Source organism: Gopherus evgoodei, chromosome 7 (assembly GCF_007399415.2).
Source record: "Gopherus evgoodei ecotype Sinaloan lineage chromosome 7, rGopEvg1_v1.p, whole genome shotgun sequence".
Lineage (NCBI taxonomy): Eukaryota > Metazoa > Chordata > Testudines > Testudinidae > Gopherus > Gopherus evgoodei.
In genome coordinates this window covers 55,642,101-55,669,952 of record NC_044328.1, presented here as the reverse complement: position 1 = coordinate 55,669,952, position 27,852 = coordinate 55,642,101, and the positions used below count along the sequence as shown (strand labels likewise).

Here is a 27,852-nt window from a genome sequence, read left to right as displayed (position 1 = left end):
GATGCAAGAGCCTGCCAGGCTGTGTGTCTGCGTGGGACCCGCGCGCAGAGCGTGCCAGCCACGCTGTCACCTGCAGACCGAGCCCGACGCCCAGCCAGCCCCTGCTCTACGCCAGAAACTGGGCTGCAGCCAGCGCCCGGGCCTCGGTGAGGCAGGTTACCGGCCCCGCCGACCTCCACACGCCGCCACTGGGGACTGGAGCGCGGGCGCCCCACTCACGTGACCCGCAGTTCCCTGCCTTAGCAACCGCCCGGCGGCTGTCGCTGGGGTCGGGGCTCCGCGCCCGCCATGCCCGCGCGCGCGCTGGTGACGCTCCGGTTCGGCCCCTACCGGAGCTGCGGGGTGTTGGAGCACAGGCCCTTCCGCCTGCAGGGCCTGCAAGGTGCGTGGGCGGCTCCCCGCGGGCGGCCAGGGGCCCAAGTGGATCTGTCAAAGTCCCGCTGGCACTTGGCGGGGGTGGTCAGCGCTTGCTCCTGCGCCGGGGGCGACCCGCCCCTGCCTGCGCCTCCTGCAGCAGCTTTCACACAGAGCCTGCTTTAGGCGTTTATCTCGGGAGATTACCGCCGCCAGCTGAGCAGTACCAGCTCCGGGCGCCCATTTAGACCTCTGCGGGGCCTTCCCGTCACGTCAGCCGCTTCTCCGCACAGCCCTGAAGTGCTCGGTCCCGACTTAGGTTGAGATCCTTGCAGCTGCTCCCCCTTATCTATCCCCGGTACAGGCCCCCGCCGCACTGCTCCGAGTTTTTGGTTATATTTAACTTACATGTTCTACATAACACTAGATACAACACAGTGTTCACATAGAAGTGTGACTTTTAAGTTGATCCTCCTTCAGAAACTATTCCTCAAGTTTTCATAGAAGCAGTATCTTTTCATAGAATATCAGGGCTGGAAGGGACCTCAGGAGATCATTTAGGTCCAACCCCCTTGCTCAAAGCAGGGCAAATTACCAAACTTTTTTTTTTTTTTTTTAAAGAACCCCAGTTCCCTAAGTGGCCCTGTCAAGGATTGACCTCACAACCTGGGCTTAGTAGGCCAATGTTCAAACCACTAAGCTATCCCTTCCCCATCTCATTTCCACTGAACTTGAAAGCAGTGATGGCCATTATAGTTATTTGGTCATTCACCTGAATACAAGTATCAGAGGGGTAGCTGGGTTAGTCTGGATCTGTAAAAGCAGCAATGAGTCCTGTGGCACCTTATAGATGTCTGTTAGTCTATAAGATGCCATAAGGTGCTACAGGATGCTTTGCTGTTTTCTCTTGAATACAAACACCTGTAAATTACAAGTATACATCTATAAATCAGATTTAGAGTGAATATTCCTTTCATCCCTATTAATAAAATACAGCAGCAGCATTTACATTACATTACATGTAAATGCTGAGAATAGTCTGTTTCTATATATGCCAGGAAAAAAAATTTCTTTCCGCTTTATTCCTGCAGTTCTTTACACAGTGCAAATGGTTACAAACTACCACTCCAATCATCAGATTTTGTTTTTTGGGGAAGTTTGAAATCTCATAACATCTATGTAATTAATGACAACTAGCTGTCAAAAATAACTTTATTCTCTTTATTTTATACAGTGATTTATCAGTTGATCTACCAAATACATGTATTTGACATTTAAACTGGCCCTCAAAAATATAACACCTTAATTCAACTAATGCACATATTAGACCCAGTTCAACCCTCATGTAACTCTGTTGAAATCAATGCAAGTAGGCATGCAATTTCCATTAATGGAAGTTATATAGTGGTTCTCAGCCTTTCCAGACTACTGTACCCCTTTCGAGGTACCCAAGACAAATCAGACGCCTAAGTTTCACCTCAGTTAAAAACTACTTGCTTACAAAATCAGCCATAAAAATACAAAAGTGTCACAGCACCCTATTACTGAAAAATGGATTACTTTCTCATTTTGGCTGCATGAAATTTTAGTTTGTACTGACTTCGCTAGTGCCTTTTAGCCTGTTTTAAAACTAGGTAAATATCTAGATGAATTGATGTACCCCTGCAAGACCTCTGTGTACCCCTGGTTGAGAACTACTGTGTTGGAGAACAGAGTAGATCTTTAAGTCTGACTTAGTAAGAATGAGTACTTAAAATCATTTTTAGCTCATAAAGTAAGCTGATATTGGTAAGTTATGTTTATTTCCATGTTTTTTATTCTTATAATTTTCCAGTTACACAAAAATTAATTAAAAGCATAAGCTTTGCTAAACGTGAAATAAACTTAAATTCTATGTATTTTCATAGTTTACAGAGATTCGTGATGAGGTAGCTGTAAAATAAAGTACTTGGAAACCAGCAAAGAAATCTTATGTAGTCTTCCTTTTAACAGATCATTGACAACTCACAACAACTAACAGAAAGTAGACAGAAGGATACCTTGAGGCTAAGGGTGAAATTCTGTCTCCACTGTAATCAGTAGCAAAATTCCCATTGATTTTAGTGGAGCCAGGATTTCACCCTCAATACATATTATATCGGGTTGCGTTATATCGGGGAAGAGGTGTACATGCTTCCCATGTGTGTTTGAGTCACAGCTGCTTGCTTATCTGACAAAACTGTTAGCAGAGGAGACCCAGTCCAGGTGTGGAAGACTGAGCAGGAATCTGTTCTGCCTCACTCAAATAGAATTGTCAGCCAAGTTCTGACTGCAGAATCTTAATGACTGAGGAAGATGTAAGAGGCAGCGTACCTATTGGGTTTCCGGGAAGTGGGCGGGCAGAAGCCTGCCCACTGCTAAAGGATCCCCCCTAAGCCTAAGGGGAGGATCTACAGGACCTCAGAACCCAACTGATTTCGGGGGACAACTAATAAAAGAACAGGGACAGGAGTGCGGTCAAAAGGTCATAAGAAGGGAGCTGAGACATCTGAATTGGGAACTGAGCTGGAGGTGCTCGGTATATTATGTTGAGGTGTAAACAGTATAAAGGTAGCAAAAGAAGCTTTTAACCTTTTAGTGCAGTGCTGAGAAAAGTAGAGTACAGCTGTCTATGGCTAGAAGAGTTTTTATGGTGATATGCATAGCTGTTGGAAAATATATTCATTTCAGCATCCCAGACAAGAATTGTAATTAAAAAGATTTCTATTAATATAGCTGCAAAGTTCTTTTCTGACGAACACGAATATTGAATATTGTTATTTACGAAAAAAACCTCTGCCTCGCCACACCCGGAAATGCACCTAAAATGAGTTGTCATATAATAAATTGTATATCTATTTGTTCTAGTGCAATATCTTTATTAAAACAAAAGAAAAAATGAACATTAAGGGTCTGATTCAGCAAACTCTTACTTGTGTATGTTGTGTTTACTAATGTAAAGACATCCACTGAAATCAGTGGAACGTGTAAGAAACACACATAGGTAAGGATTTTGCAGAATCAGATCCTAAACTAATGAAATTGTTTGAGTATGTCCCTCACTGAGCTCTATGCCTTTCAGAAATTTATTCAGAGGACATTAGATAAATGGTGGAGTGGACAGTACAGAAGTGGAATACCAGCTTCTGCAAGTAGTTTATATTTTGTAAATATGAACTTTACAGAGCTAATTATCACAGATGACCATTAAAACTCTCCAGAAAGCATTCAAAGTATCTAGTGAAGCCTCTCCCAAAAACTGTCAGACTGCTGGAAACTCAAGGAGCACTACCTTAAGTGGACTCCTTGCTGAGCCATTTTCTGTAGTTTCGCAATAAGTTACATTAAAATTCTACAATCATATTTTTCACAGTTGACTCTAGTTATGCTAAACTGATTAAACAATGAAGTGGACACATGCCAATACTTAAAAGTCATAACAACTGTAATAGTAATTAGATGCAAAAAATTGATACTTCGGTCTACTTTTCTAAAAGAAACATTGACTGGAACACTGAGCTGAAAAGGACTGTTTTGCATTAGGCTTAATCTTAATATTAGCTCAAACTCTTTTAGTTTTCTACTGATAAGTAATTAATGGTACACTGCTACAGGATTTTGCTTAGACTTCCAAAACCACACACCTACACGCGCACCCAGCGTAAGATGCCATTTACAAAGCATATGAGGTCCAAACCAGAATAATACATTAATTATGAATTGCTAGACTGTATTAATAACCAGTCCTCCTATTTCCTCAGTTTTGCTGAATTTAAGCCAGCACAGTACAATGTGCTGCAACAAGCTAGTTCCCTCCTAGTTTGTGAAAGCAGGTGGCCAACATGGATCAGTCTGTTCAGAACGGATCTCAAATCGAGTTTTGGAAAAAACATACAGAGGACATGTTTGGTCAGATTCTCCAAATACTTTAGAAAATCTCCAAAATATTAAATTATATTCAAATAATTTTCTAAGCACTCTTTCAGAAACAAGATGAATTATGTGTGCCAGTCAACAGTACAGTTCAAGGTTGATTGCCTGCTGCTCCAGTTGCACAATAGCACTGTCTTAATGTTTTATTGGAGATTTCTTTTGAAATTACCTACAAATTAATTGTGTTCCTCATGGCTGTTATGCCAATTAATAGCATATTTAAGTGCATAGTGAGCTTCTTGCCTTTCTTTTAATGCAAGACTATAATTGAGAAAAAGTGGAATTTTTCAATCAAAGCAGGCCCATTACTGTAATAATAGGGAAGCTACAAATTAGAATTGGTAGAATTTTGTGGATAATCTTGCACAATGCTTGCCTGCACTGTGCCTTATTATCAGATCCTTGCAGAATTTAGAAATACTAAATGTTCATGGAAAACCAGGCAAATTCTGTTTTTCTGCTCTTTTTGTAGCTGTGTTGCAAGCAGAGGGTCACCAACTTATTCTGGAAAAGATACCGGATTGGAATAATGTAGAACTCATAGTGAATGGAGAGACTGTTTTCGAGTGCAACATTAATGATCTAGACTTTGGTAAGTTTAGGAGTTTCTTCATTGTATCTCCTCTTTAAAAGCTAGTTAGTTTTGAAATAATAGCACTTTCTAAGGCAGTGTCACATTTCTGACAATTTTAATGTTAATACTTAGAAATTCTAAAGTGCCTTATACATGAGGCATCTTAAAGTGCACAGTAAGAAAAAGGATGGGTCAGTGGCTAGGGTAGTAGCTTGGAGGTGGATGACCCAGATGAATATCTCTGCTCCATCACAGGCTAGCTGTTTGACCTTGGGTAAGTCACTTAGCTGTCTGTATGTTAGTTCCCCATCTATGAAATTAGGAAATAGTACTTTCCTGTCTCACAAGAGTACCGTGAAGAAGAACTTCATTAAAGACCTGAAGAAGAGCTCTGTGTTAGCTCGAGGCTTGTTTCTCTCATCAACAGAAGCTGATCCAATAAAAGATATTACTTCACCCACCTTGTCTCTCTGCATTAAAGATTGTGAGGCTCTCAGAGTCAACAGTAATAGCGCCATATAAGTATAATATGTAGTTAATTTATCCTCACAGTTATGTGAGGCAGGTAAGATTATATATAACAGGGTCATTTCAGAGTAAAGCTGCATTTGGTGTGGGGCACAGCAGGTTAAGACAAAAGATGAAGCATGTCTCAACTGAAACTGCAGGTGGAATTTAGTATACCTGCATCTAATAATCTATACTGAAATTTGGCCAGAACACTAATTAATATTAGAGCTGGTTGGGAGTTTTCAGCACATGATTTTCTAACAGAAACTACCCTTTTTGCAAAATTGAAATTTTCCCTAGGAAATTTCCCCCATCCAGTTTTGTCAAAATGACACTTCCCTGGTTGCTGACCTGGAAGGCTCTTGCCAATTTCACTTTCTGCCTGCAGGGAGAAAGTGAAATTGGCAAGAGCCTTCCTGGCAGTCTAACTTTTCATCTCAACTTGGGACTTTTTTTTCCCCAAAGCATGTTTTTTTTTGCCATAAGGAATTTCCATTTTCGGGCCAGCTCAAATTAATCTCTACCAGTTCAAAAATGTCATAGAATCACTATTGATTACAGGTGTCAAGGATTTCAGTTTTGTTGTCTGAAAGATGTCACTGCAGACTACACTTAATTCCATGCTGATGCACTCATTAAATACTGGCTTATGGAGAGGAGTGCTATCCATCTACGGAATCACCAGCAGTGTACATCCATTCTCTGCAATATATCTGTATTCTCTGAGGTTCTCCACTCCAAGTACTGAATCCAGTGTCATCAAATTATTCAGCTCACCAAGATCAGTCCTGGTTGTTACTTGTGTAGGATCCTGGGAAAACCCAGATACTACCACAATTCCATGACATCAGGATTTACAGTGGTCTGAAGATTTAACCACTTTTTTGGGAATTCTGTCAGACAGCACACAAGAGGCAGGGTTGAGTTGGGTTCCAGTACTTGAATGAGAGAACTTAAAGGAATATATATGAACGCTATGACAAGGAGGAGGAGTATGAGATGAAAATCTATTTACTCTGCATATCCTTTGTAAGTGTTATCTTTCTCCTTTAGGAAGTGATGGCAAATTGGATCCACTATGTGAAGAAGCCAGAATAGCAGTGCTAAAAGCCTACTGATTAGCAGGCACATGTTCTCTCACACTGGTTTACTGTAGGCCAAGAGATTATATTACAATGGCATCAGAAATGCCAGGATAAAGGTCGTTCTGAAGATTTTCACATCTCTTAGTATTTCTCTGCATAATTTAATAAAATATGGTCATGTCAAATAAACAAGAATGTATTACCTTCTTACAGAATCAACTATATATTCATTTAATCTTAAAAATATTACAGATTCACATGTAGTTTCTATATGGTTTTAATAAATTCTTTTAAATTACAACATTGGTATTCTAGAGTTTAGGTTTAAGCCACCTCTTCTTTCGACATATTACATTGTCACTGTGTGTAACTATTTCTGCCATGAAGAAAATCTAGGGAGAAGCTTTTCAAGTTAAGACCATCAGTTCAGAGTTACGGTTCATTTTAAAAGAAACAAAAATATTTGACAGTATGGAAATGTGGTTAAGACACCTAAATGATATCTCTGAGCCGTAATGCTCTGAGAGAAATCAGAGTCCATACTAAATGGTTAGTTTTATCAGTGACCACAAAACTAGCACACTCATACAGAAGTTGTGCTGATTCTGGCCTCCTTTGTGAAGTAGTACTTCCTTTGGTTTGTTTTAAATCTGATGCCTATTAATTTCTTTGGGTGATCCCTGGATCTTGTGTTATGAGAAGGAGTAAGTAATACTTCCTTATTCACTTTCTCCACACCATTTTATAGACCTCTATCATATTCCCCCCCTTAGCTGTATTTTTTCCAAGCTGAACAGTCCCAGTCTTTTTTACTCTCTCCTCATTTGGAAGCTATTCCATACTCAATCATTTTTGTTGCCCTTTTCTGTAATTAGACAAAAGCTAGAGTATTTCGCAAACATCCTAAGGGAAGGAAGATGGGAGAATATTATCATCATGAGGTCAGGGTTAATGTCGTTTGAGTAACCTTAACTGCTTATTAGCATACTTTTAAAATGTTTGTGTTTCTTAAAACTTTAATTCTTTGCTGGCTCTCTAATGCCCTAACTCCAGGGTTTTTTTTTAATCCTTAAGTTATTGATACATACTGTCAACCTTAAGGGAGACAAGGTAAGTGAAGTAATATCTTTTATTGGACCAACTTATGTCCAAAGATGAAGTGGCCTTAAAATGTGTTGACTACTTATGCTCAAAAATCTTTTCCACCTTGTACTTAGCTGTGACACTCTGAGTACCTTTCCCAGATGTGAAGAAGAGCTCTGTGTAGTTTGAAAATTAGTCTATTTCACCATCAGAGTTTGGTCCAATAAAAGACATTACTTCACCAACCTTGTCTCTCTAATATGTTGGGACCAACATGGCCAAAACAATACTGCAAACAACTGTCAACCTTAAGTCCATCTTAACCATTTTGTCCAGGTTAATGCAGTAGTTTGAAAACGATCATTTTGATGGCATTTTTAATAGCTTATTCAGTTCAGGTCCTAGATACATTTTTCAAAAATGATAAACTGGAAACTGAAGACTCAATGATAAACTGTGAAACAAGAAGCCCTTGGGTTGATCTTTGCACCCAAGTGACACTATTTGAACAAAGGAGCACAGTGGTAGTTGCCCTAAAGTAGTTTTAGGTGATACAACCACAATTTCTAACAACATGTCTACAGGAAGACAAAAGCTCACCATTATAGAGCAAGAGAATCAAACACTACCCCATAGAACATCTCCTATCAACCATAACCTGCAGGGAGATAGTTTCAATTACAAATGGCCAAACTGCATTTACTGTAGCGTGGATCTGAAGTAAAGTAATGAAACATTGTCAAAATAATACCAGCAGTATGCCCTGCTATGGTCCCTTACTAATAAGACAAGAATGCCAGAGGCATTTAAGAACCCATCTTCAATAAGTGGGAAGAACTAAGCATACCAGTAGCTAAAATTGTGTGAAGCAGGAACTTTTTTGTCCCTTCAGAAGACAAACAAAACAAATGGGATGCTTCCTGATTTACTCTGAGTAGAAGAGAGATTAGAAATAGCCTTCTCTATATAATTTTATCTGAGTATTAAAATTAACATTTACACCAATGACAAAGGTGTGTTCTGCACTTAGAAATGGTCACTATTGAATACAAAAGACAAGGACAGAGATTCTCACCCACTCTGGTCCGTATATGCCGGGTAAAGGGATAAGAGCAGCATAAAGGGCTCTAAAAACCCCAGATAATTCCCCCAGCACAGGAGGAGGGAACTGAGGAAGACAGCTACAGGTTGCCTTTAGAGGACTGTTTTCAAGCCCCAGCATAGGGATGTGTCAGTGTGAAGCAGCAGCACATAGCACTCACTGCAGGGATTCTAGGCAACACAGCTGCTCATAGCTAGCCCTCAAGAGCTGTATTAAGTTATGCCAGAGACCATTCCAGCCCCTGGAACAATCCAGAATCAGGAGAGCTCAGTGATGGCTTAAAACTACTTGAACCCTCCCTCTGGGCAGCAAGTTCTATGTGACATCTCTTTGATTGATTAATTTTGGCTTAAATATTTAATTTAGACCAATCTTAATTTTGGGAACATTTTATATCCAGGAATGGAAGACTAGGGGCCCATTCAATTCTCTGTATATGGAACGCCCACTGAAGTCAATGGAAGAGATATGCAGAGAGCTTGAAGGAGTGAGCCCTATTTCTAAACAAATTTAAAAGTTTTTAGTTTATACCAGGAGTGGGCAAACTATGGTCCATCAGGGCTTTGGATCCAGCCTGCAGGATTGCCACTCCTGTGGTGCCGCAGGCCCTGTATCACTCCCAGAAGCAGCCAGGACCACGACCCTGCAGCCCCTTGGGCGAGGAGCAGGGGCAGAGGGCTCCACATGCTGTCCTCACCTGCAGGCACTGCCCTAGCAGCTCCCATTGGCCAGGAATGGGGAACCGCAGCCAGTTGGAGCTTCGGGAGAGGTACCCACAGGCGAGGACAGCACGTGGTGCCCTCTGGCCTCCATCCCCAGAGGCCACAGGGATGTGGTACCGGCTACTTCCAGGAGCGGCGCAGGGCCAGGGCAGGCAGGCAGGAGCCATTCCACGTAAGCAGCACCAGGCCGGAGCCTGTACTCTGAATCCCTCCAGCCTCCAACCCCCTGTCCTGAACCCTGCGCTGCACCCCTGCCCTGAACCCCCTGCTGCACCTTGCACCCCTGCTGCACCCTGCACTCTTCCTGCACCCCAACCTCCTTCCCTGAGCCCCTTCCTGCATTCCATACCCCTCCTGCACCCCAACCCCTTCCCGAGTCCCCTCATACCCCTTGCCCCCCTCCTCCACCCCAACCCCTTGCCCTGAGCTCCTTCCTGCACAATGCACCCCCTCTCACACCCCACACTCTCTCCTGCATCACAACCCCCTGCCCTACCCCTACATTCATGGCCCTGCATGCAATTTCCCCACCCAGGTGTGGCTCTTGGGCCAAAAAGTTTGCCCACCCCTCGTTTATACAATACAGAAGGACATGTCCTCTTTTTAATTTCTTACAAAGAACCTCTCATATTTGAATAAATGTATTAAATAATTCAAAATATTGTACTAAATTCAAAGTTGAAATAGAGTGCCTCTGATCTATACTGTCATCCTTCAGGAACATGCAGATGTGAATGATTTCAGGAGATACTCACTGTTAAGAATCTATAGGAACCCCAAAGTTGTTTATTAAACAGTTGGTCAGGAGCTACATTTTTTAGATAAAAACTCATAGTGGGTGGCCTCACCAATAACCTACTGAGGGTCTGTCTCATTCTGCATTCTTTGCACACCCAAGTCTCCCACTGATGCCATGTGGCCAAATTCATCTCTGCTATTAGCAGCCACTGCTCTCATTGACATTAGTGGACGCTGAGCCTGCTTTTGCCAGGATAGAGTTTTAGGTCTGGAAGGAATGTGGGACAAGAGTCTGAATTTTGAATTCAGATAGAGGTAAATCTTCCTTTGGGTTAGAGCAATGGTTCTCTACCTGTGGTTCTCAACCACAGAGCTGTGGCCCATGTGACATCTTCAGGGCCATACAGGTAGTATTGGAGGTGGCTCATAGAACACATTCTGGGCCGTATATGTGGCCCACAATGGTAAATCGGTTGAGAACCACTGGATTAGAGTATCATCACTGCTCTGCAGTACCTCAAACCAAGAAAAGATTCACTACTATCAGAACAAGTAAGACAAAAACTAAATCCATCAAACTCTTAGGCAGCCTTGTCAGAACTTATTAGTCAGATCTTAGGCCCGATTTGCTTAATTCTGCCTGAGCATGTGTGATGTCTCCTCTACTGTTTTATTGTTACAAAAGGAAAAAATAATGTTTAAAATACAAATTTAAGTACTACTTTGAGGATTTCAACCCCTCCATCCAAAAGTTAGTGGCAATTAGTTGCCATGGTGTCTTTAGATGGCTGGATATTCTATTGCACTGGATTTTAGCAAAGAGATTTAAATGTTTAAAAAAGTTTTAAAGTGACTACTGTAATTCCAAATCTTTATGTTTAGCATGTACTGTGGTTAGAGCCATATGGGGATGACTGAACAAGGAAATCTTATTTGTAGATTCTCTCTACAATGACTTCCATACCATCTATTGTGAAAGTCAAATCATGAGGACACAGAAACAGTAAATTGTACCAGTAGGAGCCCAAACTAAATTGCTATGCAGCCTTTATGTCTTGACTAATTGTCTCATTAAGACACATTTCTGATCACTGAAATGGATTTCAAGTATTCTTAATCACTGAAGAAATTGTGCCATTAAAGTGCCTTTCTCCCTTCTATCCTCAGTACTATTTACAATGGAAAACACACAAAGATCCTTGTTGATTGCAGCCCCTGTGTTGCACAGTTGGCAGTCAAGTGATACTAATGGCAGAATAACACAATATAACTAAAATAGTTTGCCTATTAGAGCAATAATCTTGTATAAGATGATTTTGCTGTATTGCATGGTTTTCTTTATACTTTACGCATGCTTCCAAAAATCTGACCATTTTCCAGTAAGTTTTTAACAAGTGGAAAGGAGGAAACAACCAAACTGTCAGTTTTCACATATTTGTAGTTCTGAAAGAACTTAAAAACATTTCATAATTTCTTAACATTTGGTAAATAAAGGATCAAAACAACTGCACCAAGCATAGATCACAATAGGGCTATGGTTATGTGGTACCCATGCCATTCCTTTTGCAGAATGAACACTAGGAGAGCAAATTATTGAGTCTTTTCTGTCTCTGATGGGTGTGTGATGTTTTTATCTATAAAGCATTACACAGCATGTGCACCTGAGCTCCTATTTAAAAAAGTGTAATCTAACATCACATAATAGGCTGGGGACATACCATTTACACTGTTAGGTTAAACTCCTGGCCATTATTTCCAGTGGTTGTATGAACCATGCCTTGATGCAACATTTTCTTTGCAAGATCTAAGAACTGCCATGAGCAGTTTTAGTGCACATATGACAGGATGAAAAAGGGAGCAACGCTGTGCAGGAAGAGTAGCCAAATGGATAATGCACTGGTCTGGTATGCAAGAGACATGGATTCTATTCCTGGCTCTGCAACTAACTTGCTGTGAGACTTTGGGCAGGTAATATCACCTCCCTGTGCCTCAGTTCACAGTCTGTAAAACAGGGATAATGTCACAGCCGTCCTTTGTAAAGTGCTTTGAGGTCTACTGATGGAAAGTGTTATCTAAGAGCTAAGTATCATTATTGTTATTTCACTTCATTTTTTCAGGCTGCGAATTCTCAGGACTATCACAGTCATGACAAGAATAACCACTGGTAAAAGAGTGTAATTTAATGAAATTCAGTGACATGGAGAGAACTAGCAAAAGGCATGTGCACCATTTCATTGAGATTTAAGCGACGCATAGGCCTTGTGAAAAGCAGTAAATATCTCCCCATATGGATAAGCAGAATATATCTTGTTTGCTCACAAGCCTCTTCTGCTTATTTTATACATTAAAGTTACAGTATCCCCCATAATAATCACTCATTTCCCATAAATGCCACAGGCAATGATTTACTTGGAAGAATTAAAAAAGGGCTGATGCCAGCACAGATCTGGGAATAGTGTTTAATCAGTAAGAGGTCCATCAATGGGTATTAGCCAGGATGGGCAGGGATGCTTAAACATGCTGCCTCTGTTTGCCAGAAGCTGGGAGTGGAAGAAAGGATGGATCACTTGATGATTGCCTGTTCTGTTCATTCCCTCTGAAGCATTGAACACTGTTGGAAGACAAGATACTGGGATAGATGGATCATTGGTCTGATACACCATAGCCGTTCTCATGTTCTTATAGGGACACTATCAGGATGTTTTATTTGTAAATGGTCTGTTATCCGTTACTAACAGCACCTAACATTATTAAAATCCAAAACAGTAAGAAGTCTCATTTACTTTTCACCATGTATGTTGATTGAATATTCATTTTCTGTGCTGCACTTATCTAGGCAATGAAACTAGAAAAGGCTGAATGTCAGTTTTATTCTTTTGTTTCTCATGCACTAAACCTCTTTCTTTCCCCCTGACCCATCTGAAATGGAGATAATCCTCACCTACATCATAGGGCTGTTATAAGGCTTAATTCTTTAATGTTTGTGAATTGTTTTGAGATTCTCTGATCAAAAGTGCTGTATAAACACATACTACAGTACTGCAATAATCTGGATGCAAATTACTACAGGGGAATGTTTAAATGGAAAAGTATAATTTAGTTTCACAGCTTTTAAACCAGTGAACAAATGTAAGATTTTTTGCTTTAACTAACGTATTTGAAGCATCTCTGTAATTGCTAATAATGGTTTAGGATTATTCTGAGATGCTATATTTAGAATCTTGAGAGCATTCCCTACCAAATTATATCTTTTTTTTTTTTTTTACTGGAAAATAACTTAACACAATATAGAAGTGAGATTTTTCTGTTCTGGCAAGGAATATATGATTCAAGATAGCTAATTACTCCAAATAGGCTCATGCAAGAAATCGTGAGCTGCATTACTAACCTGCCAACTGAATGAAAATGTGTAACTTTGTTACCTTGTGCCGTGTGTTAAAGATAAGGAAATATCTCTCATTCATACATATATGTATGTTATATATACATGTGCATGTTACTGGCAAGGAAATGTGAAGTACAGTTTGAAGTATCATGAATTTGTAAAAGTGGTCATGTGCTTACTGATTAATGATAGGGCATAGAACATACCAGAGAAACTCAGTTTGTGCTCTCTTGGCTTTCATAACAAAGACAGATACCATAAAATTACTACAGTTCTCTGCATCAATATATTTATTGAGCTCATGAACTTTGTATAGTGGGTTCACTAAAACAAATAGTATTGTATTAGTATGTCTAATAAGGGAATTGAATGATCTTTGAAACAAGACCTAAAAATAATCAACCCCAGTCTGGAATTTCCATCTCTTTTCTTCTCATACAAATGAAGATCACAATAGTGGCACCCAAGAGAAGGGGAAATATCCAAAGAATTTGATGACAGTCTCTGCAGGAGCAGCTTTATTTAAAAGGGGCCATATCCTGATATCCATACTTGGGTAGATCTTTCACTGAAGCCAGTGGAAGTTTTGTCTGAGCAAGAGCTTCAGAATTTGGCCCATGTCTAACAAAAGAAATCTCTTGCCATTATAAAATCTCAGTATATTGTAGTGTAAAGACTCTAGGTTATTGTTAAATAAGAATTGGTGGTCAGAAATGAGCAAAGCTATTTTTCAAATAGCAGTATTCACATTGTAAGAGAAATTAGTTACCCAAACACTGCATAAGAATCTGTCTAGCTACTGTTTGGAACTACTGGAACTGTGTTAAACAGCATTAAAATGCCACTTCCTCTATTTGATTAGTCAGTACTATTATCAGAGAAAAAAAGAATCTAACTTAAAAGCATTAGAAGGCAACACACAGCTTCAGCTCTGAATTATCTCAAACCAGAATTAGAATTGTGTCAACAATAATTTGAGATTTTGACAATACAATAAATTACTCTGAGGAAATGTAACAGTATATGTCATGCAAAAATTCCTATGAAAGGCTACTTGATTGATAAAGCTGCAAAATATTTATGACTCCTTTGGTATCTTAAGGTGGAAAATAAGGAAATAGCCTTACACCATTTTTGTATTTCACATACGTGTATTTGTCAGGTATATTGCACTGAAAAAAAACAGACAAACTCACACAAAGACTGCTTTACAATTGATTGTTAGCATCAGAGAATATCCCAGGAGTCATATGCAACTCAGCCATATTAATAAGATATTTCATGCTTTGAAAAGCTATTCTGCTTCAGTCCAGATGCCAAATTGCTGATCTGATGCCAACATCTGTGCCATAAAACTCAAGAGCAACTGTCAACTGATCACAGTGCAACACCACAGGCTGAACATTGTAAATATTGTTTAATTAAAAGAGAACTGAATGAAAGTTACATTATTTTAACACCAAAAACCTCTGACACGGGAAGCCTTAATTGCACAAAAATCCAAAAGGGATCAGCCTTGTTTGTCCCTCCCTTTTTTTAAATTATTCAAGCACTGCTGTAAATCCTTAATTAATGTATAGTAATAAATACTGCATCTTGAAAATGCCTATTGGGAACAGTTTGTTAAACATTTCTTTCCATTCATTGGGGGTTATGTACCACCATTTTATCAAGTTGTATTCATTATACTGTTTCAAGAAAACATGTTATTTTATTTCATCCTTCTGAATAATAGTATCAACAGAAGTGAAGCTATTCATCTGAGGAATAAGCATAATATAGACTGGAAATTAATGTTAAAAATAACTGGGTTACTAATCAAGCTCCCATGTAAAGATCTGGCTGATCTACAATAAAATGATACATATACTTAACTGTGAAGGAAGATAGTGAAATGACTTACTGTAAATAAAGTATCAGAGACATAATTGCAAATACAGTGGAAATTACCTTTGCAGTGACATACAATATAATCTTCCAAATCCTATGGTATAAGAGTTTGTATCTGACTATTGATTCAGAATCCTCAAGTTATAGATGAGTGATCAGTATTTATCTTGACACTATATAATCAACAGAAATAGGCTCCAGACTACCATTCTTTCCCCATGCAAGTACAAGTACAACTTGTATGCAAGATGAAGAACTTCTTATGTTGTGTCGAAGGGGGGCTTAATAAGGATTTTGTGGATTTCAGATCTCCACAGTCTCCTCTGTATTGCTGTGAGTTGCTTGTGGAGATGAGCAATGTGGAAGTAAACGGTGTGAGTATTGCACATAGTATCTATGATAAATCCTTCCCTTGCACTAAAACACACAACTTACTGCACTGTTGAGGATGAAGGCTTAAAATGCAGAGAGTTACAAAATGAAACAGTTGAGGTTCCTACAGAAATGGTAACGTAGCCGCATTGCATACATATAGTATTGCATTTAATATTGCTACTATTCCTGGTGTTTAGTTAACTGTGTATCATATACGATAACATATAGAGGACATGCGTGCTAAATCAGGAATATCCCAACTTAATGACAACTTGGAACGTAAAAGCCCTATGCTTACCTCAAACAAAGTCCAGTTGCTCTGCTGAACCTGAGGAAAAGTACGCCTTTGTTGGGATGTAGTTTGCCTTTTCCACTGGAAGCGGGTGTCTTGTCACTTCCTGTTTACAGAGGGGCATGTCTGGACTGGATCTAGAGGTATTACTCTACCTAAATACACCTACTACTTGGGATAAATGGCCAGTTCCTTAAAAAAAAAGAAAAGCTTGGTCTTTTGGTGTGGGTCTCTGGAAAGAGCAGACCTACAGAGACTAAGTCTTCAATATGGAGAGAGGTTGAAGATAAAGAACATTTCCTTGCCTCCACAGCAGGATGAAAGGCTTAGCTATCAGCATGTTGCTATTTTTGGTTTCAGTAACCAGGAAGAGACATTTAAAAATAAATACATTTTTATAGGTTATAACTCTAGACTCAAACAATCTTGTCCTTCAAATCCCACAAAGGAGGATCCCAGTCCAGGATACAAATTGCTGTAGGAATTTTACTATTTGCATTTTCTTTTTTATTTTGACTGTACAACCGTAATGTTTTACGAAGTGAAGCTTTTCCAGTTAATACATATTTCATTCCTGTATATAATTCACAGGTCCAATTATAATGTAACTTGCTGAAGATGGAGCCAGGGATGGTGCATGGCCCTTACTTCCAAATCTACGTATGCAGTAACATTTGGAGTGTGTGTATTGCACCTTGTAATATTAAATGGGCTTTAATGACCTTTTAATTAATGTTTTTCTCTCTCTATTCACTCACACAATAATTCAATTGAAAGAATCAGAGTACTCAGGAGGAGTGAAATGAAGATTAAATTTAGGAAACTTTCAAGTTTACTTAAAACTTTACAGCTACCCAATCAACTTTCATTGCCCACATGTATCACCTTCTCGTGAATATTGGAAAAGATTGTGCTGGGGTGTGCATGCCACCGCAACCCTGATAAGGTTAACGAGGGCCCAAGAGCCAGGGCACCCATTGGCAGGGCAGGGCAGGGCAGAAGTTTCATACAGGAGATGTGCAAGTTTCCAGGTGCAGCTCTTAACTACAGCACAGCATTAGTATGAAATGTAAGTTCTTCAGAAGAGAGGTGCCCCTGGGGCAGGGAGTCAGTATTTTGTTTACAGATGAAGGGTGATTAAGATAAAGGGCTGGTGATTAAATTAAGGATATAGCCTCTAAAAGAGAAATCCCTCTGTGCGGAGGGGGAGAGAGGAGGGGTTGTTTTAGAGAGAACACAGGGGTCTCAGAAAAAAAAACAGCAAAACACTGAGCCTAGGACATTCAGAAAAGGAACAGAAGTATTTGTGGCATCTTAGAAACTAACAAATTTATCTGAGCATAAGCTTTCGTGGGCTAAGTGGGTTATAGCCTACGAAAGCTTATGCTCAAATAAATGTTAGTCTCTAAGGTGCCACAAGTACTCCTGTTCTTTTTGTGGATACAGACTAACACGCTGCTACTCTGAAACCATTCAGAAAAGGGGGGCATTTGGGGGCATTGGTGAAAAGGGGTCAAACCCAGAGAAGGGCTAGCAGTGTACAGAGAAGTTCCCACGCTACCTATGTGGCCCCCTCACCATAGTATCTGAGGCTGCGCCTCACACTGTTTAACCGATTTCTCCTCCTGCCCCTCAGTGAGGTAGAGCAATGCTGTTATCCCCATTGTACAGATGGGGCACTGAGGCACACACGGATTAAAGGCCAGATTTTCAAAGGTATTCACCCAGTGAAATTTTCAAGTACACTTAGAAGGTTTGGCACTTTGTAAACTGTACTAGATATCTAGGTACATCTTTGGGTGCCTAAAAACCTTTGAAATTTTGTCCTTTAAGCACTGGCCTGGGGTCAGACAGAAAGTCCCTGGGGGGACTAGAACCCAAGTCTTTCAGGGCTAGTTCCCTATCCAGCAGATCAGCCTCTCTCTTTGCTGCGTGCTGCAAAAAAAGGACTCAGATGGGAGCAAACCCAAGGCACCCAGTTCTCTGAGACTCCAGAAAATGGTCCCAAGATGGGTGTCATGGTTGACAGCATGAAAAGCAACACAGAGGGTAGGAACGATGGAGAATGAGCGTCAGATGAGAGGGGATCGCTTAACTCCCAATGGATGGCAGGTAGAACAATGGCTGTGGTGCAATTTTACATTTTAACTGAAAACTATTTTGTTTGGTCATTTTTTGTTCTGAGTTTGAGAAAAGGAAGGAATGAGAAAGTGTCATAAGTATCAGATGTGTTTATGCCTCAAATTCTTAGGGTGTCAGCTGTATTCCGGCCAATTCTAGAACAAAGAAAAGAAACTGAATCCACAAAGTCCATAAAGTTGACGATTATTGTCATGATTTGCCTTATTCATTGGGCACTGTCTGTGTGCTCAGCACTGTTCAGAATATGCCAGAAAATCCAGTCCCCGAACCAATGCATATAGTAAGACGTGTAACTCTGGATAAGATGGCTCAGATATTTAATTATGATGTGTATAGTTATTGACCACACATTATCACATGTTCACTGTGATGTTTATATCTATGAGTGGCAATAGGTGTTTTAGTTGATTAAGGACTGGAAGATTTTACCCTCCAATTTTCTTTCTAAAGGAAGAGCTGCCCAGAACTACAGTGCCTGTTTATTTTCCTTTCCTGCCTGCAGTGGCCCTGATATACCTCAGAAGTCTCAGGGTTTTTTTTCTTCAACTTTAAAATATATAATTTTCTTGGTGTTTGGTTTAAAATATTCTCCTGTGAGAACTGCAACTCAATCACTGTAATGTTGTGTTTAAGAGTCTTCTGGGAAGTAACGAGCAATGTTGTCAACTCTCATGATTTTGTCATGAGTCTCATAATTGTTTTCCTTAAAGCCCCAGCTCCTGTAGTCAAATGGATATGTGATGATTTCAGCCTTTGTTCTTAAAGAAAAATGAAGTTTCTAGTCCTTGTGGCTGTGGAGAAAGCTTCAAAATTTGACCCCCATGCACCCTAAAGGCTCAAAAGCAGAAGGCAAATAAAACAGATTTGGAGTTATTTTTTACAAAATTTCATTATTTTAAAGCCAATCGTGATTTTTGGTGAGCCTGATTCATTATTTTTGAACATTTGGAATTGGCAATATTGTGAAAGTGACTCAAGAGTGTCAGTTTCACTCCTGTTTAAGGTCAATTTCTAGTCTATTATTTGTAATGAGGTGTCACCTCTAGAGCCCCAGGCAGGTGCACTATAAACTCATGGGGCCTTGCCCTAGTAGGATGTTTCCAAAGTTAAATGATCTATTTCAAGCTTGGTGAACTGCAAACAAGAGATAGAAAGTCAGCTAGATTTTTCTACAGTTGTTTCAGCTGTTGTATTCAAGAATTAGTAACAAATATACATTAACATTTTAAACCTAGCCAGTGTTAAGTGATTTGACACAAGGTGTGAGAACATGTTAGTATTAAGAGCTGAGCAGGTCTAATATTTATTAAATCCTCTTTTTTTTAAATATAGGAATTAGGTACAGTGCTCCTATCAGCTAATTTCTAAGTTATCTGCAAAAAACAAACAAACAAAAAAAACCCTAGAGAGTTTTCAGGAACCTAAGTAGTCCTTGGAATCATGGTTAAAGTTGCCCCCGCCCCCCACCAAAATCTGAAATAGCACCCTGTTAGGCCAGTTAGGTCACCTGAGAGAGGGAAGGCCAGGGTTAATTAAGATTGAAGCCCAGGGAAGGGCTGGAACAGCACTGCAAAGACAGGAAGCTGAGAGCAGAACTGGGGTGCAGGGAAAAGTCTGTAGTTGCTCCCTGGGGGGCAGGAACAAGGGGAAGTCTGGAAACAGTATTTGGACAGTTGTCCTGCTGGACTTTGTAACCCTGGAAGAGGTGGACTAAATGGCGACCTGACCACCAGGCCACGTTACCATAAGACAGACTACTGCAGAGCAAATAATGAACAGCAAGGGGGTACCTGGAGTGGTAAGATGGTACCTGATGCAGCAAGTGCTACATTCCCAGAGCAAGATGCATGGAGGTAGGCTAGCAGTTAGGGGTAACTCCGCTACAAAGACTAAGCAGTTTTACACCTAACATGTACCAATTAAAACAGAAAAACATACCCTAAAAATTTTGCTCTGCCTCATATTCTAGAGCAGTGGTTCTCAGCCAGGACACTGTGTACCCCCTGGGGGTACACAAGGGCTTCCAGGGATACATCAACTCATCTAGACCAGTGTTTCTCAATCTGGGGGTTGAGGGATGGGTTTGGGGTGGGAGGTTGCAAGTGTAAGGCTGGTGTTAGGGGGAGGCAAGAAAGGCAACTGCCCAGGGCACCACACCACGGGGTGGGGGTGGGGGGGCAACCAAGGTAAGTTACATGACTCAGTCTCCGTAAGCAGAAGACGTGTGAAACAGGTTCATGACGGCATATACCCATTTGGAGTTCAGCTTTCAGACTCTCTCAACCATCTGCAATGACAGAAGATTGCTGTCCACTACTCATGGAGTTAACCTACCTTTCAGGTGTCACAGATGTTGCATTTTGGATGATTATTCTCCCTGTTGTGCAGCACCACTGTCAGGCGATGTTCTGTGGACACAAGTAAATTTAAAATCTTCCCTAGAAGTTATCCTATAGCCCAAGGGGAGGGTGCACTGGTCCAGGACCCAAAAGGTTTTTAGTTCACCTCTTTCATACTGTTTAGTTTTGATACACTTCACAAGCCAGGTTACTGAGAATGTCCTCATCTCTACTTTAGGAGGGAGGCAAGCTGCATTCTTCCCATTTTATAAATAAGTTAAGAGGCTGCACAAGCTTACTTCTGGCAGAACTCAGGTCTCTATTATGGCACATCCAAGTTTCATCCACAGTGCCTCTCATACACTGTGTGCCAAACGTATGGACTTATAATTGTTCTAACCTCTAGCCCATGCTTCCCCCAGGGCCAGGAACAGAACCCAGGAATACTGTTCTTCAGTCTATCACAGTTTAACAAATCGTTGTATAACAGACTGGCAAAAAAGTGTCATATCCCCAGTAGTGACTGATCCCCACCCCAGTAGATTGAGTGAAAGAGGCTTACACTGTGGAGATGAGGGTCTAAACACAACTGGTGACCTGCTGGGGTGCGAGCATATGTTTGCATGTGATGGGATTTTGGGTTTTCTCCCTTTCAAACAACTGATTTACTTAATTCACAAAGTAAAGAAAACAAAGTTAAAACTCTTTAATCTGGCAGGTGTTGCACAAATCAGTCATTTGATAATAGATTTCAATTGCTTCTGTCACAGATGGGCAGGTTCAAAGGTTGAGAGGTAAGACAGCAATTCCTATAGGTTCTGCTAGTTATTCCTACATTCCTGGGAGTTTAGAAAGTGCCCTTTTTCTGTAGAGAAAGAGAATGCTACTCTGCTAGGAGCAAAGTTGGTGGAACACACATTTCTCCTACTCCTGAACATGAGTAAAGGGAATCAACATATTTGTAGGCCACCTAATAGGATGCGGAACTAACAGGATCCCTGCAGTAGAAATTCTGTCTGTGTTTTATTTGAGAAGGTATCTTCAATGATTATTAAAACTGGTTCTGTCTCCCCAACCCACCACCAAAGAGACTAGATCTTAATTTATCTTTAATGACTACATCACTTTTTAAATAGCTCAGAAAGCAATTGACTGATGCACTTTATCAATAATTAAACAGCTTTTGAGAAATTCTGCAAAACATTTTCAATGCAAAGCAACAAACCCAAACACATTTTCCTTTCCTGTATAAATCTCCCTCCAACCCCCATTTTTTCATCCTCTCTTTTAGGTAATAAACCACATTTTAAAATAATGGAACAACAAGATTTAAAGCTTCATCTGAACTAAATGTCAGGAAGTGTTTAAAATCAAAAAGGTTAAAATAAGAAACAGGAAACTAATGGAAAGTGTCAGTACATGGAAAAAACCTGCTCTTCACTCATTGCAGACAAATATGTTCGTTTTGTATTTCAGTCTGCAAGGGATTTCCGATCTTATTTTTTTCTGAAGACTAAGGAAAGTTAACCGAGTCTGTGTCCTTGATCTTTAATGTTACCCTGTTTTTTAGCCAGAGAATCAGCCTTATATAATCCATGGGCTCCATCAAATCAAGATTCCTGTTGCAATGCAACACCCTACATGCTGAAATATAAAATGACTGATGGCGGATAAAATAACACTTAAGACCTTTGATTAAAGTGGGTAGAGATCTCTGGGGTTTTAGGCATTGAGATTTAAGGCATTGTAAGACATGTAATTTCTCTCCTGAATTGGCCTTTGCTATCACTAAACCTACAGAAGTGACAGAATGGGAAACAACGTACACAAGGCACCAGACTCAGCTGCATTGATTTCACTAGTCTACATGATGCATCTGAAGAAGTGGAGTCTTTTACCCATGAAAGTTTATGCCCAAATAAATCTGTTAGTCTTTAAGGTGCCACTGGACTCCTTGTTATTTTTGTGGATACAGGCTAACATGGCTACCCTCTGATACTAGTCTACATGTTTTTCTCGGTTTGGAATGAAATTGGTGTTTGTGAAAAGTGCTGGATCAAGAATCCAAGACCTGAAACCTTTTGCCTACAGAAAATAGGCAGCCCAGAAAGCAACAGTGCAATCTTCCCTTGCCTGGCCTGCTGCCATGCCTCATATCCCCTATGGACCACTTCAAGGGCCAGGGAAGACTCGTCATTCTTAGCCTCCTCCAACAAAGGTGCCACTGAGGATAGTGGAGTTTTAATAGGTTTTATGGAAGTGCAAAATTCTTTCATCTAAGGATCTCAAAACACTCTACAAGGGAACTTCAGCACACTCACACAAGGTAGGTAGCACTATTTTACAGATGAGAAAACAAAACACAGATTTTTTTGCATGCCACACAGCAAACAGGTGAAAAAGCCATACGTAAAACCTGAGTGATTAAATCAATTAAGCTCCAGATGGATGCAGTGATTTGAACTACAGGTCAAATGAAATGTTTTGGATATTTGTACCTTTAAAAAATAAAATTGAAGTAAGATTCATAGAAGTCATTTTGAGCTGAAACATTGAAATGTTTCAAAAATGCCAAAACAAAATGTTTTCGACTTTTTTGGGTCCTCCCCAAAATGAAACAGTTCAGTGACTTGACACAAATTCAGTTAACTTCTGCTTCTCCCTCACCCAAGCCAAATGCATCACCCAGCTGTGTGTGTAATGCCAAAGCATAGTGTTTTTCTAGTGAAGATTATCACCTTGTTTGCAATATCACTCAAGTAAATAAAGTTTACAGCACAAGTCTAAAGGAAGCCTTTCCTTCCTCCAGTTATTTCAGAGACAAGGTGGATACGGTAATATCTTTTAAAGAGCTCTGTGTAAGCTCAAAAGTTTGTCTCTCACCAGCAGAAATTGGTCCAATAAAAGATATGACCTCACCCACCTTGTCTCTCTAATATCCTGGGACTGCTACAGATACAACATTCTAGCTATTTGAACAGACCTGCTACTATAATAGTGTGTGTGCTCTTTTCAGGATTAATGTGTATATAAAAGATTTAGGATACCTTCATGATTCATGTGCATATATAGTCTCACACTAGGTTTGCTGTTTGACTACATTCTAGTCCAATGTGCCAGTAACAAGTTGGAAAAATCAGGGACTTTTAGTTTACTGAATGACATTTGGATATCATTAGTTTCAAAGAAGGAAAGGTAAAAGTTTTTGGGGTTTTTGTCTCTTCTCTGGATAGTTCTTGAAAACCCACACACCCTAAAATAAAGCTTTTTAGAGGGGTGGGGTTTTTCTGTGTTTTGGGAGTTTGTTGTTTTTAAAATAGATCATCAATCAACAGGCTCTGCCATTTCTTTTCCGGTCATTGATGTTGCCTCACATTGCCTTAGGATGAGTGCAAACAAAGTTTGAAATGTCCCATCTTTCTAAGAAAGTGATTTTCCTTTGTTATGGCAGATTGGTGATGCAGATAACATAGAAGGCAAAGCAGAAAGGACTCATTCAGCTAACACTGTTAAAAATAATCAAACTCTTAATTTTCTTTGTTACAGACCGGAAACAAAAAATCCGTATCACAGGCTGTTCATGCTAGCAATCTGCTGTGGCTACACACAGTCAGAGATCTCCCTGGCAAATGAGACACACTGGATACGTTCTTATGCTGTGCTAGTTTGCATTTTTCCCTCTTAATTGAATGAAGAAACACCTTGATATGTCACTTAATAATGACTCGGATTTCAAATGCACAAGATTTGCAGGATGGAACCTATAATACTTGACCTCTTTCCAAGCACTATACACATATTAATCACTTCTGTTTTACATAACAGATATACTAGCCCAAATACTGCACGTATTAACAGCCTTCTGTTTCAAAGTTTTCAGGGAGCCATCTAGCTTATTTCATTTGTTTTAAAAAGAGTGGGAAATGCCAACCCTCTGGCTCTCAGTGGAAACAATTTTGGAATTGATGCACAAGCACGCATTTTTAGGAGCCTTCATTCAAGGTCCACAAATGTTCTTTTATTCAGAAGTCACGTTCCAGCACTGCAGCAGGATCATATATTAAACAAATTAAAACAGAGCTTGAGCATTACTGGCAGGATTTTGGCTATTCATTGTCATGTCTTATTGCAAACTGTGAATCTCAACAGAGTTTTGAAAGTTTACTGTCCAGTGAGTGGAGCCAACAGCAAACGCCTAAGCAGCAGAGACTCGCTAGGTAAATAATGTTTTTGTACCAAAATGTTACTCCCAAGAGGCCTCTAACATCAGTTTAAAAGAAGGCTCTGATAGTTTATAAATCTGTTTTGAATTGGTACAGAGTAATGTACTCCTTTAACCGCTCTTTTTTATTAGGTAAATATTTTATTTATTTTAACCTCAGTGTCATGCAATTATTTTTAATCAGATTGTTCAAAAGCATCTACTGCTTTAACTTTTTTCTACCCTATCAAATAGCCCAATTCCTTCCCTTTTACTAAAGTGAAATGACCTCCACTGAGGTAGAAAACAGACAGAGAAAACAGAAAAAATGAGAGATGCCAGCACTTTTATGAATGGGATGCTAATACCAATCCCCAAAGGAGAAACTGTCAAAAAACAGCCATAGGAGAATTTATATATTTTTTCACATTCTTGGATGGATTCTTTTTTTAAACCATAATGTCACAATCTGAAACACAATGAAAATGGAAACCTGTCATTCACTACTTTTATTTCTATGTTAATTTTGTTTTCTACTTTTGTGAATACAGAGCCATGCGTTCATCTATCACAGAAATGAAGACTGAAATATTTCATGTTGTACTGAGATGGCACACAGAGTACAATAAATAGTCCCACCGTTATTTAGCTGCACCCAGTTCTTGCCACTGAAATATGCATTTATAACAGCATTGAAATAACAGTCAGTGGCCACAATTCAATGCAAGACTAATCATGTTCTCAGCTATAGGAATGAAAAAGAGACAAATTTGACTGGTCTAAACTTGCAGTAATTTCCCAGCACCTATAAAGATTGTTAAACTTCAAAGACTGAATCAACTATAACATTTCAGAGGTGAGAGAAGAACAAGCAGCCCAATTTAAAAGGGACACTGTTAAGGCTCTTAAATGTACTAAGCTTGGTTTTGGATGCCAGGGATAGGTGAGCACTTCATCACACTGTCCATGTGCTCTCGCAGATGGATCATTCCACTAACCTACTATCTCGCAAGGAGAGGGGACAGATAGAAGGAGGTGTACACCCATTTGTGATGCTGAAGAAAGCTAGTGGCCTGGTTGTGTTCTTGGCTGAAACTCACAGCTGCAAAATTAAGTTTTAACAGGGCTATTGCTCACTTTGAGGAGATGGACTTTGAGATATGAAGGACAGTTAAAGAAAACAGTAGGATAAAGTCTGGGCTATCAGTTCCAGTGACATCACAGGCCAAACGGCAGCAGCAACACAGGGGCAGACCTTATTGCCCATGGACCAAGCACACCCCAGTGCTGCAGTACACAAAGGCTGAGTAAGCATGCGTTGGGCAGGGAATCCAAGATGGGTTGAGGGAAAAATTCTTTCAATTTGCTTCCCAGTGGCTTGACATGATATGACGGAATAACTACTTAGCTGCTACAACTGCAGCCCATGGACTGTAGCAGCAACAGGGAGGCATAGTCATGTGGTGGAATCACAGGCCATGCTTCTTCTCCAATATATGGTGGCTGTGAAGTACCCCATACAGTCTGTGGCCTCCTACCCTGCACAGCTTACTGTTAGGATACAGATATTCAGGCCTGTCTGTATACTTTAAGTTAGGTATATGTTTATCATTTAGCTAGTTACAGAGGTATAAAAGAAAGAATCAAAATCACTGTCTGCTTGTGCAAGGGCCTTCGCTCACTTTGACAGTCTGAGGCCATTCTTAAGAGAATTATGTTACAATATGTTAGGATTGGTGTAGTGAGGCGGCCTACTCCCAGCCGCCCTGGAGAGGGACGAGGCCCTCTGGATGCCAAAGTGGGCAGAGCCACTGGAGCCTGTGCCTGTCCCCCAGAGGTCAAAGCTCAGGACAGGAAGTACAAAAGCCCAACCCCAGGGCTCAGAAGCAGGCTGGCCGCCAGAAAGGCCAGACACCGGTGCCCTAGCTCCCGCCTGGGAGACTCCTACAGCCTGTGACCGACGTGAGGACTGGCCATACCAGTTGAGACCGGATGCTGACCAGAAGCCGGAGAAGCTGGTAAACCTACCTATGAGAAGTGACCCAGAGGAGTTGCCAAGCCTATCACTCGCTGAGTAACCTGAGGAGCCCATGGTGCTTGATGCCGTGAAAGACGCTGACCAGATGCAGGTACTGCTAGATGGGGAGGTAGGAAGTAGCCCAGGGGCAGCCAACCCTAGTCTGGCTGCGGCACACCCAGAACCGACGTCAGTGTGTTGCGGCCAGGATCCCCACTGACACAGCACCAGGCCGCTTGCTGCTGTTAGGGCCCCAGGCTGGGACGCAATAGGTGGGCCTGCGTTTCCCCTGCAATCCCACTCATGGGTGGCAGTCTCCCCGACGCTCAGGACCAGGAGCCTGGGTTTTGTTCTTGAATTATTTGCTCAGCCCCTGCCTGAGGGCCTGAGCCCTTGACTGTTTCCTGCCCCACCAGGCTAATTCCCCGATGCACCGGACCTAAATAGTGAGGCAGCCTGGCTCCCAGCCGCCCCGGAGAGAGGCAAACCCCAACTGAACCCCTCTACAATTGGTTAGATAGATTTCAGTAAAATGATTGGTTAGGGTAGGATGACCAGATAGCAACTGTGAAAAAAAATGGGACAGGGGTGGGGCAATAGGCGCCTATATAAGAAAAATTCCCCAAAAATGGGACTGTCCCTTTAAAAACAGGACATCTGGTCACCCTAGGTTAAGGTATAGCTGAGAATATTACTATATAAATTAGGGGCAAACAGGAAGTAAGTTGGGATTTGAAAATAAGGAAAAAGGAATTTGGATTTAAGCTTGCTGGAAGTTCACCCCAATAAACACTGAATTGTTTGCATCTTTGGACTTGAGGTATTGTTGCTCTCTGTTCATGCAAGAAGGACCAGGGAAGTGGGATGGTGAAGGAATAAGCCCTCTAATACTTACTATGGTGATTCTGCAGCTGTCTGCACCTGCAGAAGGAGAGGGCTACATGTGGCCCAAGGAGGGGAAGATTTACTGCCACTGAAAGACCTTTAGGGGTGGAAGATAACAGCTAGAGTCCAGCAGAGGGACAAGCCAGCCATAATTGCCAGAGAAGAGGATGAGTTGTGCTGTTCCTAGGGAGATCAGCAGCTTTCATT

At 40.7% G+C, this 27,852-nt stretch overlaps 1 protein-coding gene across 2 annotated transcripts; it reads left to right on the top strand.

Moving 5' to 3' along the window:
• Positions 1-256: 256 nt before the first annotated feature.
• Positions 257-12,654, top strand: C7H10orf53 (chromosome 7 C10orf53 homolog). Of its 2 annotated transcripts, none has more exons than XM_030569726.1 (3): positions 257-382; positions 4,778-4,897; positions 12,237-12,654. In XM_030569726.1, exons 1-3 carry the CDS (start codon positions 289-291, stop codon positions 12,266-12,268), a joined length of 246 nt encoding a protein of 81 aa, XP_030425586.1. In that variant the 5' UTR covers positions 257-288; the 3' UTR covers positions 12,269-12,654. The 2 variants fall into 2 exon arrangements, with proteins under 2 accessions (XP_030425586.1, XP_030425585.1); XM_030569725.1 differs by lacking the exon at positions 12,237-12,654 and adding an exon at positions 6,443-6,695.
• The last annotated feature ends 15,198 nt before the right edge of the window (positions 12,655-27,852 follow it).

Coding starts and splice junctions, on each gene's coding strand:
- C7H10orf53 (XM_030569725.1), top strand. CDS start 289: ATGCCCGCGCGCGCGCTGGTGACGCTCCGGTTCGGCCCCTACCGGAGC. Junction 383..4,777: donor CCGCCTGCAGGGCCTGCAAG/GTGCGTGGGCGG, acceptor CTCTTTTTGTAG/CTGTGTTGCAAGCAGAGGGT. Junction 4,898..6,442: donor CATTAATGATCTAGACTTTG/GTAAGTTTAGGA, acceptor TTTCTCCTTTAG/GAAGTGATGGCAAATTGGAT.